General features: G+C 38.2%; 1 protein-coding gene across 3 annotated transcripts in view; it reads right to left on the bottom strand.

Annotated features, from left to right (window-relative positions):
* CADM2 (cell adhesion molecule 2) overlaps positions 1 to 7,387 on the bottom strand; it is a 1,045,662-nt gene extending 1,038,275 nt beyond the window's left edge. For 2 of the 3 annotated variants that reach the window (XM_012740910.2, XM_076000907.1), the window contains exon 1: positions 6,713 to 7,379. In XM_012740910.2, coding sequence (XP_012596364.1) covers positions 6,713 to 6,773 — 61 coding nt within the window. In that variant the 5' untranslated portion in view covers positions 6,774 to 7,379. Of the gene's footprint in view, positions 1 to 6,712 lie in introns of all 3 variants that reach the window. The other variant, XM_076000911.1, reaches the window with a different exon arrangement.
* Positions 7,388 to 15,964: the final 8,577 nt, after the last annotated feature.

Genomic DNA, 15,964 nt, shown 5'->3' with positions numbered 1-15,964 from the left:
ATTTAAAAGGGTAAAATAAAATAATGAGTGCAAACAAAACACCTTTTTCCTTACCCTGCATCCCTGAAAACCTTAAATTCTGATTAATTATAAAATTGATAAAGATGCCCTTCAGTCATAAAAATAATCTTAAAAATGGTGATATACTTTAAACGTGTACATATGCATATATAAAAATAAGAAACTGAGAAATATTTCCTTTCTTAATAATTATATATTTGATTTTAGCATTAATATTTAACTGATTCCTAATTAAGAAGAATATTTGTTAACTTTCAAGTAGATTACATACTTCCAAGATGAAAACAATTTTGTATCTGTTTAAGAAAATCTATGGAACATAGAAACAGGACCAACTGGGCTCATTCCTTGAATAAAAATCTGTATGTATGATATGTTCAATTATTTTGTTCTGTGGCAAATAAATTCAAAATACACAAAACTACATTAGTTACTATTATCTGATAGGCTTTCATGGTATGCTGTACATAACAATAGGTCTACAACTCTTTTTAAGGAAACTATATGTGATAAATAATATTGTTCAGAGAAGAAACATTCTCTACTGATGTGTCATAACACAAATTCCACTTAATGTCACTAAATAAACTCTCTGAATATACACTGAACAGTTACTTCCTATTTCTTTTTAAATTACTGTATTCTTATGCGAAATACTCTAATGAGACCAAGGGACTGACTACTTACTCACTAAAGAAAGAGAAGGATAACAGAATATTTCCCAGCCCAATACTTCCTAAGGAACATGTACAAAATTGCATAGAAATTCTATTTTAACTTTGCTATTCATCTTCATTAAACTGACCCATGTTCCTGATAGTCTGCAAGAAAATAAAGTGTTCACCATTCATCTGGTGAAAATGTTGATAATTTCATTAGAATCTATTTATTAATCTGTAAACAAAATATATGTTCTCCTTTTTGCTTTGTCATGAGCTCATGTGGTTACAAATACCCTGGATCATTTCTGGTTATAAAAAGCTAAAGGATGTTTTATGTCCACTACAAGCTATGAAAAGCCTTCCCATTTCACTCTCATACCACATGACTGCTTTCCTGTGTGTTTGCCGCTGCTGCAGAGCGCATTAGGCCAGAGATGCCATTTGCATCATCACACAGCAGGGGGCTTCAGCTGCCACAGCTCTAGGTTAATCCTCACCCACCTCTTTACACAAGGAATTTGCAGAAGATGGCTTTTTTTGATATTACAGAATTGCACTCCAAAAATGCTTGACATTTTCAAATAAAATGTTGGCAATGAACTCGTCCTTTTAAATATTTTAGGTTAAATCAGTAAATTTAAATTATGCCCTTCATTTTTTCATGAAATGAGTTTATGATCTAATCTAATGTAAAATATATGGTATTTTTAATCAAGGGAAAGAAAAATTGGTGGGAAAGCATGTTAAGAACTGATCAGACTGAATTCACTGAAAGATGTGTGTCAAGAAGTATTTATATGATACTTTTCTATAGGAAAAGTGTTTTATAAACCAATATAGCTTATAAAATGTCAAAATTAGCTTTTATATACATGATTTAACAAAGTATGAGTGCTGACATATTATGAAGAGACCATTTAACTCCACCAGAACTAATTAGGACATACCTATTATTCATTCCAACATGATTTATTAAGCATCTACTAAAATAAGGATAAGAAAATAGCAGGGATATGTAAGGCTTAGGACTTGCCCTCAGGAAACTTACATTTAATAATCATTGTCTACTAGTACTGTCTTAAGAGGGTAAACCAGACCAATATCCGCCAATTCAACAAAGGACTTCTGACTTCAAATTTTATTCTTTGGTTTGTGGTTTTCCTTTTCTTTCTGCTTCCTCAACCTACTCAGCCCCTTGGTACAGAATGGGTGGTTTTGCCAGTGGGTTTAATAAAGTCTAATAAAATGAGGACTATTTCACAATAAATATAGATTACAAGTCAGCACAATCAAATAAAACATCAATATGATAGAAGATCTATGTTATGTTATTTATGTACCTTCAAATCCTTCATAATAAATAAATCTTACTTGTCTCTTAACCATTGGTATCTCATAGACTCCTTACTTTAAGGAGAAAATTGAGGTGAGTCGATGTTGATTCCAGGCCACTTTCTAAAAATGCATGCTTAGGATGTTTTCCAACACTTTTACATTTCCGTTTGCTCTTTAAGTGATTTAAGTAATTTTTTCTTTAAGAAAAATGACATTATCTCACTGTTTAAATGTGGGATAAATGGTTTTCAAGTATCTGATCTTCTAGTGGAGGACACAGAATCGGGTCATCTCAGTTGATGCTTAGCTTTGTCATATTATGTTCCCAGAGTTCTAATAGTTACAGAAACAGAAAAATACAATGAAGTAAGCTTCCATAGCTTGATACAGAATTAGTCTAGAAACTCTTCATATTTGCAAGGGAGATATTCTTAATTACTAATTGTCTGGTGTTTGTTTAAGGCATAGTCACTGGCTTTTATGTTCAGAAACTTTCCAAAGTTTCTGTTAATCAAAAGAGAAAAGAGTGAACTGTATCCCAAGAATTGCATTCAGCATAAAAAGTGAGCTTGACAAGCTACTACATGTACAAATAAAAAATTGGACAGACATGCTTTTAGAAAGCAGAGGTATTCAATGGTGTATTTAAGCATGTATTATAAATGTGCTTTCTAGAAATGTAAGGTGAGGTTCATGACATGTACTGAGAAAAGTAAGATGTATGGCCAATGGAGCTTTAATTTGAGTATCTTTCTTACTAAATATAAGAAATCATTAATCAGAATATTCTATTGCAAAAAATACTAAAGCCTAGGTATATGTGATGGATGTGTTTTTATATAGACCAACTCCTACCCCCGTTCCAGCAAAATAAGGTTCTCTACAAAATCAGGTCTCTCTATGCCTGTTTTATGTTATATTTTGCCCATCTTTCTTTTTTGCCCTTTCCAGGATTGTTTCCTGTGCTGCACAGGACACTCTTCATCTTTGCAGTGCCCCCTCAGGCATGGAAAGGGAAAAGGCTTCAGCAATGGTTAGCAATTGAGCTGGATCTACTCTTTTGGCAAGAGAAGACTTAGTTACAGGTGGCAAGCTTTTAGACTCCTTATTTTAAAGAAATTCATTTCTCTAATGCATCATCTGCCCTTACTCCAGATTTTCCTCTTTCTATGATGGGGGAAAATAATAAGCAAAGATGCCTTGTAGCTTAACATTGAATTGACTTGTGTCAGCTAACAGTCTACATTACAATTTATACTTTGGTTAGCAACAAATGTTTGGTTAGAAGTATATGCTTATTTTCTATCTAACTATTCATTTCCTAAAAACCTGATGGGGACAAACTCTCAGATGCTATAGAACAGAATTAAGTAAGCCTCCTTTTTTGGCTTTTTGTTTTTGTTTCGTGTTTTTATTTTTACTCATTTTACCGTTGACTTAATTCTCACCACTGGCTTATCACTCCACATACCAACAAGCCAGAAAATTGATTTTGCTTCCCAGAAAAAGTAAAAAATATTGGTGACAATGTAAAACATCATGAATTAAAACACAAAACCATAGAGCAAATATGTTCAAAAAAGACTTTTTGTCTAAAACAATGCATACTTCAAGAAAGGGAATAATAATATAAGAGATGAATAAATTGATTAATATTAATTATGTGGCTGAATACCACTATAATGCTGATGAAGCTAAAAATAAGAAGCTCTTGACTGACTATAGTATTTGCCTAGTCATAACTACTTGCAAGCAGAGCAGACTCCCCCTAGTCAAAATCAGTCTCTCACTAGTTCCCCTGCCACCTTTCTTTCCCTGCACATAGAAAGGAAAGACATGCTAAGTATTTAATCTATGTCCAGGAAATAAAGCCTTCATTTTACAACCTAACCAAGTCCTAATAAAACAGTAGGGTAGTAGGAGAAACATAAATCTGAACCCTGAAGCAATGTTTTCAGCCAAGAGTAAGACAAGGAAGGCATGAGCAATTTGTCTGAGCAAAAACTGACAATATCAACAAAGTGTGATGTGTCCGTGCAGCAGTGTTTGATAAATGTGAGGCAGCCATAAACATGAGAAGACAATCCAATGGTGCTTTGTGCCCTCTCCCCCTTTTTTTATTAATCCTCTTCTCTCTATTAGTGTATTAAAATGGCCTGATCTAAGATGCTCATAAGTACACACACATGGTTGGACGGTGCTCTTTTCCTGGTTGCTGTATAGGACGCCTATTTATTTATTTGGACCTCATGCTGGTGCTGGTTGCAGTGGTGCATTTTTTTCTACCATACTCACACCCCTTCCCAGCCCCCGCCCCGTCCCCACCCCCAGTCTGCTTTGAAAAGCAGCACTGTCTTAATCATTGGTTTACAGACTCAATAAAATAGACCCATGCCTGAATGCTGCTGATGGAGTCTCTCTGGGTACAGGAAGAGTAAATCTTCCTCCAGGCTGAGAAAGCGGCACCAGCAAACTGTTATTCTGCACTGCACTGAATAGACAATTCACAGGGAAATGTTGAAGGAAGAGAGGAGGCGACCCCAAGTGCAGTCCATGGCCCACATGCTCTATAATAAATAATCTCGCACCAGCCTAGCAGTGTGTGCAGTGACCAGCCGGGGCCAGCACACACAGATTGGCAGGAAAAACACATCTAGCCGTGTTGAATTTTCATCGCAATCACCAAATATAACTGATTTCCTCACATCACACTGCCCCTACCCGGCGCACGCCGGCGCGCGCGCGCACGTACACACACACTCACACACACACACACAGAGCAGAGCTGAGAAATGCAAGTTACAGAGAGGTGAAGTAGGGTCTTTGGGAGGCTGTCTTGGCACCGACTAGGAACCCAAGTAATGTGTCAGCCACTCGGGGTACTTGTGCGGAGATGGGGGTGTGAGCGGTTAGAAATGGGACGAGGCGGCATAAGCAGGGAGAATGTGCTGTTGTCCGCCTTCACGGGGATTCTGGCACATGTGACATATCTGAAATTTACATCCAATGTAAAATACGCAAAATTACCGCAAATATATTCTAAGAAATATATTTGCAAAGTCAGTTAGTTAATTCAGGAAAATTCTGCCCACCGCCCCTTCTTTCACATTCATAAATATGCATAAATAAAATACGGTCCCCAGTCTATATCCCGGAGGAGGGCAGGAGAGAGGATGCATTCCAAGAACTTGCCGAAAGATGGTTCATTGACCTCATTTAAATCCTCCAAAGGCCGATTGGGTTTTGCACGCTTGTGAGTCTATGTGTGTCTTACTTTCAGATGCCTTTTACCCTGGGAAAAATAAATTTGATCAACTTATCTGTGAATACCCAAATGATGACCGAAAGATTAGAGGTGGGCAAAGATTTATGAAGAAATCAAGAGTCACATAGCTTAAAAATATTCTATCAACCATTTCACATCCATCCTCCCGATATCTACACTCAAGCCACATCCCTATACTACTCTCTTCAAAGCAACAATCTTCCGCCTTACAGCCCCTGCCCACCCAGCCCTAGCACGCCGCCTCTGCCGCCTCCACCACCCAAGAGTGTCCTCTTCCCATGCACTCCTACTCCATGCATGCCATTTATTTCATAACCAGCACCGTCCTCTCATTCAACACAGCCCCCTCCCTCCACCAAAAGAGAGGGTCTGGGGAAAAGTGAACCCAGATTCCCTAGCCACCCTGCACCCAAACCCGGTGATTTGCATAGCACTGTTTCGTGCTGTTTCCCTCCACTGCGGTCGCAGGGGTTCTTACATTTCACGTGAAAGGATAATACTAATTACGGAAAGAAGCGGAAAGGACGGAGAGGTAGAGAATCTAAGCGAAAATCCCTTAGCAGTAAAGTAACTGCTAGGGAGCATGTATTTCTTTGCTTTAAAAAAAAAAAAAATGAAATGACACAGACTGAATAATAAAAAGTCAATGTGTTGATAAAGTGGATTTGGGTCTCTTAATTTTTCCCTTTCCTCCCCTTTTTATATTTCTTGGTTTTTTCATCCATTTATTCTTTTCTTTTCCCCTTTTTTCAATTATCTATTCTTTTCTTTTTGGTCCCAGACAGAGTCCCTCTCTCTTTCTAGGTGAATGACACGTCTCACAACACATTTCCCCCCCGGGGATGTTATTGCAATGCACACGGTGCTGCCGCTGCTGCTGTTCTCGCCGTCTCGATAGCTCGCTCCCAGGCTCTCACACACTTTTTAAAGACACACAGCTACGATGATGGTGGGAAGAGGGGGAAAGGGAAAGGAGACTCGCAAAGGGGGAGGTTAAAGCGACGACCAGACATGGAGAGGGTCGGTCATGAGCGTGATGTGGGAGGTGGCTGGTGGGGGTTGTCGGGATGGTGGAATGTTCAGAGAGGCACAAGTTGCCAGCCAAAAGGCGTGGGAGGGGGGATGCTGGCGGGGATGGAGTGAGATGAAGGCAGCTCAGGTGAATGAAAAGGCGAAAGGTGCCGCGTAAGGGGCTGACTGCTGGGAGGGCTGGGCTGAGACAGCGCTAGAGACTCGAGGGGCTGGTGCAAACTGCCACTGCCCCCTGCCGCACCGGGGAGTAGGGGGAGGGGGTGGAAATTGCCGGGGACTGGGGAACTGTAAAGGGGAGAGTGGAAATGTGGGGTGGAATGGGGATGGTGGGGAATGGGCGTCAAGTTGATGCTCCCCGCGGCGGGGCGGGGATTACCTTGTAGCAGGAGCCCGCAGACACTGTAGAAGCGGAGAACGGCGCTGCGTTTCCAAATCATGGTCCCTTCTCTAAAGGGCTGGGGAAGGAGCGAGGGGGCAAGGAGATGCTGGTGAGCGGGGCACACAAGTGCAGGGCTCCGCTGGTGTCCTCTTCCCGGCGCCCGCCGGACCCACTGTCCCCGCCGCTGCGGTGTTCGAACCCGCGGACGCGGATCGGCGGCAGTAGAAGCGGCAGCGGCGAAGCACCCGCAGAATGGGGTTTCGGTGGGTGAAATAGTTTCTTCTCCTCCTCCTCCTCCTGCTGGTGGTGCAGCCGCGACAGCCCGTCTGCCAGGCACGGGTTTGGAGCTTGCCTTCCTCTCGGCGCGCACAGCAAGTCCCAGAGCCCGCCGGGGCTGCCCGAGCAGGTGGTGCAGGGATGCCGGGGTGTCGGAGAAGGTGCGGGCGAGGGCTGCAAGGAGTGGGTAGGTCACGGAGGGGAGGGGCCGGGGGAGAGGAAGAGCAAGCAAGCAGCACTGCCGCTCGCGCTCGGGGTGTCTCGGGGTCCTGGGAGGGAAGGTAGCAGCGGTGGAAGCAGCGCTAGTGGCAGTAGCGGCGGCGGCGGCTCCCGGATGCTCCGGCTGCAGCAGCGGCGGTGGCAGCGGCGGCGGCGGCGGCGGCGGCAGCGGCGGCGGCTGCGGCGGCAGCAGCGGCGGCAGCAGCTCTACCCAGCACCAGACACAAGGGCAAGCTCAGCGCGGCTGAGGCCCCGCCCCCACCCTGGCCAGGGACAGACACCGCCCCCCGACCAATGGAAACACACCCGCCCACCAGGCCTGACCAATGAGAGGAAGGGATGGGTGGAGACAAGCGCCGGGAAAAACAAACAGGCTTCTCAAGGACCCTTCGGGCAGGAGGAACTGTAGCCCCCATTCACGCATCCCAGGCGGGTCTCACCTCCTTAGAGCTGTCTCGTCTTAACTTGCAAAAGAGACAAACACCTTCATTAATCAGTGCTTTGCTCTCAAGAAGGGTTCGGCCAATCGCCACCGCGAGGGGGCGGGGTTAGCCGTGTCCCCAGCAGGTTCTGGAATTCGTGGCGCCTGGGCCAGGTTCTGGGTGCGAAGTTCCTGCGCGCATTTGGACTCCTAGAGCAGATGGTGGCTGCACCTGCCCACTCACCAGCTGCAGCAGCAATCTCTGACGCTCCCAGCAGCAAAAGGGAAAGATTGCAGAGGGCGTGGGAGAGGCTAAGTATAGGGAGTGGAACACCTACCTGCCTCCAAGAACTTGTGTGGCAGAGAAGGAAAGAGAAGTGGAAGAAAAAATTTTGTTGTTGTTCTTCAGGGTTTTTACTTAAGTCTAGATATAAATCTCAGTAGAATTTGTTGGGTGACAGTATTGGCACTGGCAACAGACAGGCCCATAGTTCAAATCCCGTATCTGTCATTTTGCGTTTTATAATGGCTGATGATGTACTTGAACGTTTAAATCTGAAGCCTCCTCAACTACAAAACAGGGATAATAATACTTGTAGGGTTGTAAGGATTAAGTGAGAATGCAATCTTGTTAGTGCAGGGCATTCATTGTGTAAGTGCTTTACAAATGGTGGCTCTAGCTGTTTAGTGGAATTTTTCTAATTCAGGATAGCAGGAAATCTTAGGCAATCCTCTTTAAAATGTTTTAACAATAGCCTTAGGAACAGAGAGAAGCAGAACTGTACTTTCTTTATGGATGCAGCCAAAAGGGGTCATCAAAGTGACTGAGGAACCTGAAAAGAACCATCTCTATAAATCAGTACCCTGAAATGTGTCCTTTAGAAGAGGAGATATGCATGAACAAGACATAAATTAATCAGAAGTCGTGTTTCTAAATGAGCTTAATTCCCAGGGTTTTCCCTATGACCAGTTTTTAATTGGACCAAATTAGAAGATGATGGACTAGTTCAGTAGTGTTAAATCAGTCACACCATAAATAAAGTCGGCTTTGTTTGAGAGACTACACAATAGAAACCTGCAAGCAAGAAGACAGAGGGCAAGATGAGAGGCAAGATCAATATTGATGCCCTTCACTTTTTCCCATTTGTTGCATACTTTGCCACAACCTTTTACAAATTCAATCCTTGCCTTTTAACTAATGACCCATTCATTTCTATGCCCACCTTTCTCCCCAGGTTCTCAAAATTAAGGAGCAAAATGTCCATAATAAAACTGCAAGGATACACTTGAAGAAAGAGGATGTGTGAATACCCTTGTTATTGTAGGAGAAAGTTGCCTACTGTGAGTTTTAGCTGTTAGAAAAGTCAGTAAGTCCAAGAATACTGCTATCATTTAAACTATTGTGAGCATCAAAAGGTGAAATTCTAATCATTATTGACTCATGGTTAGGTTTTGTGTCAAGGAGAATATAATAAATGGAAATGCCAAAGAAGTTGGGATTTCTTTATTGAAATGGTAGCCAGGATTCCTGAGTTCTAGTGCACATCCCACTTCTAACTGTGTGACCTTGGGCATACTTTCAACTTCCCTGACCCATCAGTGTTCTCAACCATAATTCAAGGGAGCTAGATTTGATTACTTCCAAAGTACACTAAGCTTAAAAAAATCATTACTTTAAGATTGTTACATTCAAGATAGTACCCCGTTTGAATACGAATGTCTAAGCATTTGTGATTGATACTCAGAAACAGATCATGTTTTGTTTCTTGTTCATAACTACCAGAGCAATTAGGATTTCAATCCTGGAGGAGTCTATAGCCTTGCAACTGAATATATGATTCTCAGACCAGCAGCACTAGTGGGCACTTTGAAACTTGTTAGAATTGCAGAATCTCAGGCCCTACCCCATATCTCTTTAACACTGTTTTGCCACATGCTTGCCATCAGGAAGAATTTCAGTGGGTGTCCTACCAGATGGAGGACACTAAAAGGCCCAGAGGCTTTTTGGTAAATCACTATTTTCAGGAGTCCCAGGAGTCCTCATCTCATCACAGCACAAAGTAACCATTCTTATAGACTATGGAACAATTTGATTCATTTAATTAGAGAGTTTTAAAAAATGGGTTGAAAGTTTGATTAGGGTGAGAGTCAGAAACTTTCATGTAATTAAGAACTCTCTTTGACCCACACACCCAGGGGACTGGAAGAAAGTGTTATTCCAGTTCTGGGAGAAAACACTCAAAAGTCTGAGCTCTGGCTATTTGCATAAATAATGTCATGTTCATGTGCAAAGAATAGACAATGTTCTATTTTCTCAGTAGTCTATTCTTAGATGCTATTAATCAATTGATTTTAAAATATCAAATGCTCAATGATTGTAAGATCTTACAATATTTTAGAAAAATATGACTTCTGAAAATGTTATAGATTTGTCATTGTAGGAATTTCTAAAACTTTTTTTTTATTTCTAAAACTTTCAGCAATTCTTAGAATGCAATTCAGTATCTTCATCTCATAGATTTAAGGTTATTATTGTCTATATATATGATCAGAGTGTCAGTAAACATAAATTAACTGATCTTTTATGAATTATCAATGAATTAATTTCATAAATTGCCAAAAGATGGCATCTATCCATGCATCTCTATATGCAATAGTCTTAAATATTAAATCTGGGAAATTTCCTTTACCATCTTTATAATTAAGCCCTGTATTCTCTTTTACTTCATGGAAAAGGTATTTTTAAATGTTTAATTTCATATTTTGAAATAAATTTTAAAATTGGAAAAACTTATGGCTTTAAATGCAAGTCATTTAGTTACTACTTATTTTCTCACATAAAGATAGGTCATAATTTTTCCCTGCCTTGAATATGATGGCCCTCTTGATTTATACTATCATAGAACAAGGCAATAACCCCCTATTCTCTCAATCGTACTATAGATTTTAGGGTTATTTTAAGGTAGTTATCACAAAGGAGGAAAAACTTAGTTTGTACTTATTATTGTTTCTACTGTAGTTGAAAGAATTGAAATTTATTATGATTGTGATATTCATTCCTTTTTTCCCTAATGAGAGCAAAGTAAATTGGTTATAATTTTAATTGTGGTAAAAATTATTGAAATGAAAATAGCAAAATTATTGTCACCTTTACAACTATAGATACATTTCTTGAGATGTCACATGGTTAGCAAGAACATTGATGTTTCTCTTTTAAAATATTAAATTTAGGCAAAATATCTAAACATTTTAAATATGCAATTATTATAGATCCCCAGGAATAAAACTCTAAAAATCCATGCTAATTTGACTCTCATAGAAAATTGACTCTTGTTGTAAATTGATGTATAAAAAGAAATTTCATGGTTTGGTGAAAATGTACACCATTGAGAAAGAAAATTAGCTTATTGAATACTAGAAGCATTGATTGTCATTCTGCTTATTCACTAGCATTTTAAATATGAGGTACGTTACCTGTATTGCAGAGTATGAAGGAGTCATAGGTATAGCATATAGTATATATATAGTATAATATGTAGTATATACTGTTATTAATATGTATGGTATGTATGTATTGTATATATGCTATATATGTTAGTTTATAGCAATATTTAAATGCATTTTAACTTAGTGATTGCTACTGTTTATAAAATGTTCAGTGTCCATCTTCAGGATTATGACCTACTCTATTACCTCACCCCACTCCAAACTTTTTATTGCTGCAATTTTAACTTAGGTTTATGACAATATATAAAAGTAATGAAAAGAAATTCATAGATATTTAGAAATTTATAACATCAAAGTAAGCTGTTTCTGTCTTTTCATATACATATATAAAGTAGCAATATGATCAATATCTTCACATTCTCCCATTTTAAAATATGAAATCACAATATAGAGAGTGAAAATGACCCCATGATCTTAGGTAGTATACCTTCTATCTATCTCTACAGTGATCGAATCTAAATGATCTAAGATGTGTGGCCATCACATACTTTCTTAAATTCATGGAGAGGGAAAATTCGTTCCTCTACATTTTTCCCCCAGGGAAGCAAATATTCACCCCACTTTATAGATGGCCATATGATCCTGGAGTTTAAAAGCAGATAATATTTAAAATAGAAGTTTTTGTAAATGACCAAAGATAGATATATATTAAATATGACTCTCAATTCTTGGACATAATTGTACTCAAAATGGACTTTATTATAAAACAAATAGACAAATAAAAAAATCTTCTCAAGACAATGACTTTATAGCCATTTAAGCCAATTTTATACCTGCCACATAGGGTTTTTTTGTGTGTATGGAGTTTTTTTCCTATCTGAACACTCTTATTTGAGATCATCATGTGTGTCATTACTTTATCAAGGAATTGGCTCAAATGTGACATTCTCAACAAGGTATTTACTGATAACTCTCTTACGCTCCACTCTTACTCCCTCTAGTCACCCTTTATGCCTCTAATTTTATTTCTTTTTATGCCCTTTGTAAACCTGAACTTATACTATTTAAATCATTTGTTTACATGTGTATTGGTTTTTCTCCTCACCTAGAATATAAACTGCAAGAAGGCAGGAATTTGGCTTGTCTACTGAATTTTCAACAACTACAAAGGAAATATAGTAATCACTCAATATGTATTTGCTGAAGGAGTGGGTGTATCCATTTAAAGCTGACTACCCTCTGGTTTAACTTGTATGAATTCATCTTCCTTTATCTTTTCTCTTTCTGTTTTTTTCTACTGCATCATTTCCTTAAATAAATAATTCTAATTATTCTTAAGTGAAACCACTGAAACTAAAAACTCAGCAGTTAAAAAAATCCACTTAGATTTTTATTTACAAAAGAAATCCATATTGGGTGCTAAAAATGTAAACTATGTAGAAATAAATAAAATACATTAGTGATTCCGCTCCCCATACATAAACACAGCTGACCATTTGTTAACTATTCCTGATTTTTCAGCAGCAAGTGGTTTGGAGTAAATAGACAGGAATAACTATAGTAACTTACTATTAAAATGTGCATTTTTAAAGTATCTTTTATAATTTTTTAGTGTGAATCTTTATATTTCTTTAGTTTAGGAGATTTTTTTTGTATTTACAATACAAATTTAATAGAACTTCTGTTAGGAATATTACAGAATGCTTCTATGGAATAAGCAAGGCCAGCCTAAAAATACTGAAACCAAGTGAGGAACCTGTTTTTTGACCAAGATTGACTAACTAAAAGAAGCTGTGTTGGTAATTCACACAGCTGCGATAGAGAAATTGTAAGGAACACAATGATTTTTCTTGATTCTTAGTCAATTCAAGGTAAATTAAGCAACCTTATATTTTACTATTTCAACAACCAATTTTATTTGTATCTCTAAGGAACATCTAATTTTTTCCTTAATAAAATAAAAAGAAAAACAATTAAACATCTTCAAGTTGTAAACAAATAATTACTAAAAATGACAGGGGAGAATAGGAGGAAATAAATCTGGAAAGTAATATAACAGCTATAGTAGGTTTTTAAAATATGGCTTGTTTTTGTAGAGCTATGCTGTCCACTGGGTAGGCACTAAGCATGAGTGGCTATTTAAATTAATTAGAATTAAAATAAATTAAAAACTATGCACCTTCATCATACTAATCAAATTTTAGGTACCAATTGCTCTTAATACATGTAGTTGGTGGCTACTGTATTGGACATCACAGAGAGAGAACATTTCCATCATCACAGTAAGTTCTACTGGATAGCACTATCCACAGTATCAAAATCTATATTAATCTGGGTTCCCCAGAGAAACAGAACTGTTTGGTGATATATCTCTATAAAGACATTTATTGCAAGGAATTGACTTACATGATTATAGAGTCTGAGAAGACCCAAGAATGGCAGTAAGCAAGCTGAAGACTCAGGAAAACTAAAGGTATAGTTCCAGTCTGTGATAGTTTATGTGTCAACTTGATAGATCTAAGAGATGCCCAGAGAACTGGTAAAGCCTTATTTCTGAGTTTATGTGTGAACATGTTTCTGGAAAAGATTAGCATTTGAATCAGTAGACTTAATAATGAAGATCCACTCTTACCAATGTGGGCAGGCATCATCCAATCCACTGAGGGCCCAAATAAAACAAAAAAGTGGAGGAATGGCAAATTCTCATTCTTTTCTCTCTCTCTCTCTCTCTCTCTCTCTCTCTCTCTCTCTCTCTCTCTCTCTCTCTCTCCCTACCTACCTATCTATCTTTCTCTCTCTCCCCCTCACTTCCCCACCTCTTCCATTCTCTCTTGCCCTCAGATAGCAGAGCCTCTGGTTCTTGGGGCTTTGGACTCTAGGACTTAACACCCCCCACTCCCTGCCTCCACACTGGTCTTCAGATTTACTGAATTACATCACCAACTTTCTTTGTTATCCAGCTAGCAGAGGACAGATGGTAGGTCTTCTTAGGCTCTATAATAATGTGAACCAAATTCCGTAATAAATCTCCTATTGGTTCTGCTTTTCTGGAGAACCTTAGCTGATATATAGTCTGAGTCCAAGTTCAAAGGCAGGATATGACCAATGACCCAGCTAGAAAAGCCAGGCATACAGAGAAGATTCATTCTTGCTCAGCCTTTTATTATATTCAGACCATCAATGGGTTGGATGAGGCCAACCCACATTGGAGAAGGCAATCTACATTACTTAGTCTAATGGTTCAATTGTTAAATCTCATCCAGAAACATATGCACAAAAATACCCAGAAATGTAACCAAATACTTGGGTATCCTGTGACCCAGTTAAGGTGATACATAGAATTAACCATCACCCCTTTCATTTGATGAGCATGATATTGACATTCACTGTTCCTACCATATTTTCATCACACTAACTCTAAATTTAAGACCTTAAAATTCAGAAAAAATAAGATTTACCTCTCAAATATGCCAAGGTGCTATTCAACATCTTTAGTTTGCTGTAAATATGTCTCTTTCACATAATATTGATAGTAAAAGCATCCATTTTCTTGGTTTGGGAGTTGCGTTGGAAGAGCACATCCTTACTTTGAGTATTACCTTACATTATGGCCTATTAATATAATCAAGAATGAATAAATATTAGTCTAAACTCTTTGGTTGCAAGTAACATAAATCAAAATCAGCTTAGCCTAAGGGGGGAGGGAATAAATACTATTAGTTTATTTAACTTAGAAGTCCTGAGATCAGAAATAAAAAGTTCACTTTGATCTAAAGACTCTGTAATATTGTTAAGATTGTGTCTTATTTCATTTAACTCTGAACTCTTATTTCTTTTAGATTAGGTAAAGCCTTCTCAGGTTCTCAGCACAGAAAGTCAACAAATGTTTGGCTTGCCTCATATTTATACTGAGGGGTTTCAGAAAAAAGAGAAGAGCTATTTCTTCATAATGCTAAAAATAATTCTAGAATGACTTAGAAATAGCCTATCTTTGATTATGATTATCCTTCAATTACTCACTCTGTTGGATTGACCAGTGACAGTGAAGGTGTGGATATTTAATTAAATTATCTTGCCAGATGGAGAAGAGATAATTATTAAAAAGAAAAGATGCTGGACAGACAAAATATAATAAATGTCCACAATAGAATATAAAAAAATTATAGAATGTGATACAAGGGGAACTTATTAATATATTAATAAGAATGTTATTTTGTTACCCACAGTAATTAGAATAAAGTGGCAAATTATAGTCCTTAGCACTTCACACACTACACAGTAGGGTCTCAATAAATATGGTACAAATAAACATAGTACAGTAATAAAGTTATCACTACTGGCAAAATTCAGAAGAGGATTATTCTCAGAATTTTCAGAGCCAAAAGATTACTTCTCTGCTTTTCTATGATAGCTCATAATACTGTGTATCTAAGTGTCATATCAGCTCTTGAAAATTAACAACAGTTAGATGCTGATTAATTTCCAGCTTTTCTCCACTATAGTTTTCACATTTTTTTTCAGAATTTCTTGGAGTCACTCTGGTGCTTATTGCATATACACTCAGTTGTTTTCCCCTGTGTACCACCCTACACTTATCCCTATTAAATTTCCATATATTTTTTGATGGATGACTTCTCTAGTTTGTCAAGGTCATTTTAAATTCTAACTTGGGCTTCTAAGATCAAAGCAATTTGAGCAAACTCAATGTCACATTACATGTGCTCTTAATTTCATTATCTAAATCTTTACAAGACATACACACTTGCATGCATGCACACATGTGTCATATGAATTCTAATCTTGAACTACCCTATTTGGTACCTCAGAAAATGACTTATTATTTTAATATTTGGACAACTTAGACTTGAATGAAATGTAGTTAGTTT

Source organism: Microcebus murinus, chromosome 1 (assembly GCF_040939455.1).
Source record: "Microcebus murinus isolate Inina chromosome 1, M.murinus_Inina_mat1.0, whole genome shotgun sequence".
NCBI lineage: Eukaryota > Metazoa > Chordata > Mammalia > Primates > Cheirogaleidae > Microcebus > Microcebus murinus.
The sequence above is the reverse complement of the archived record's forward strand: the minus strand, read 5'-3'. Positions and strand labels throughout refer to the sequence as shown.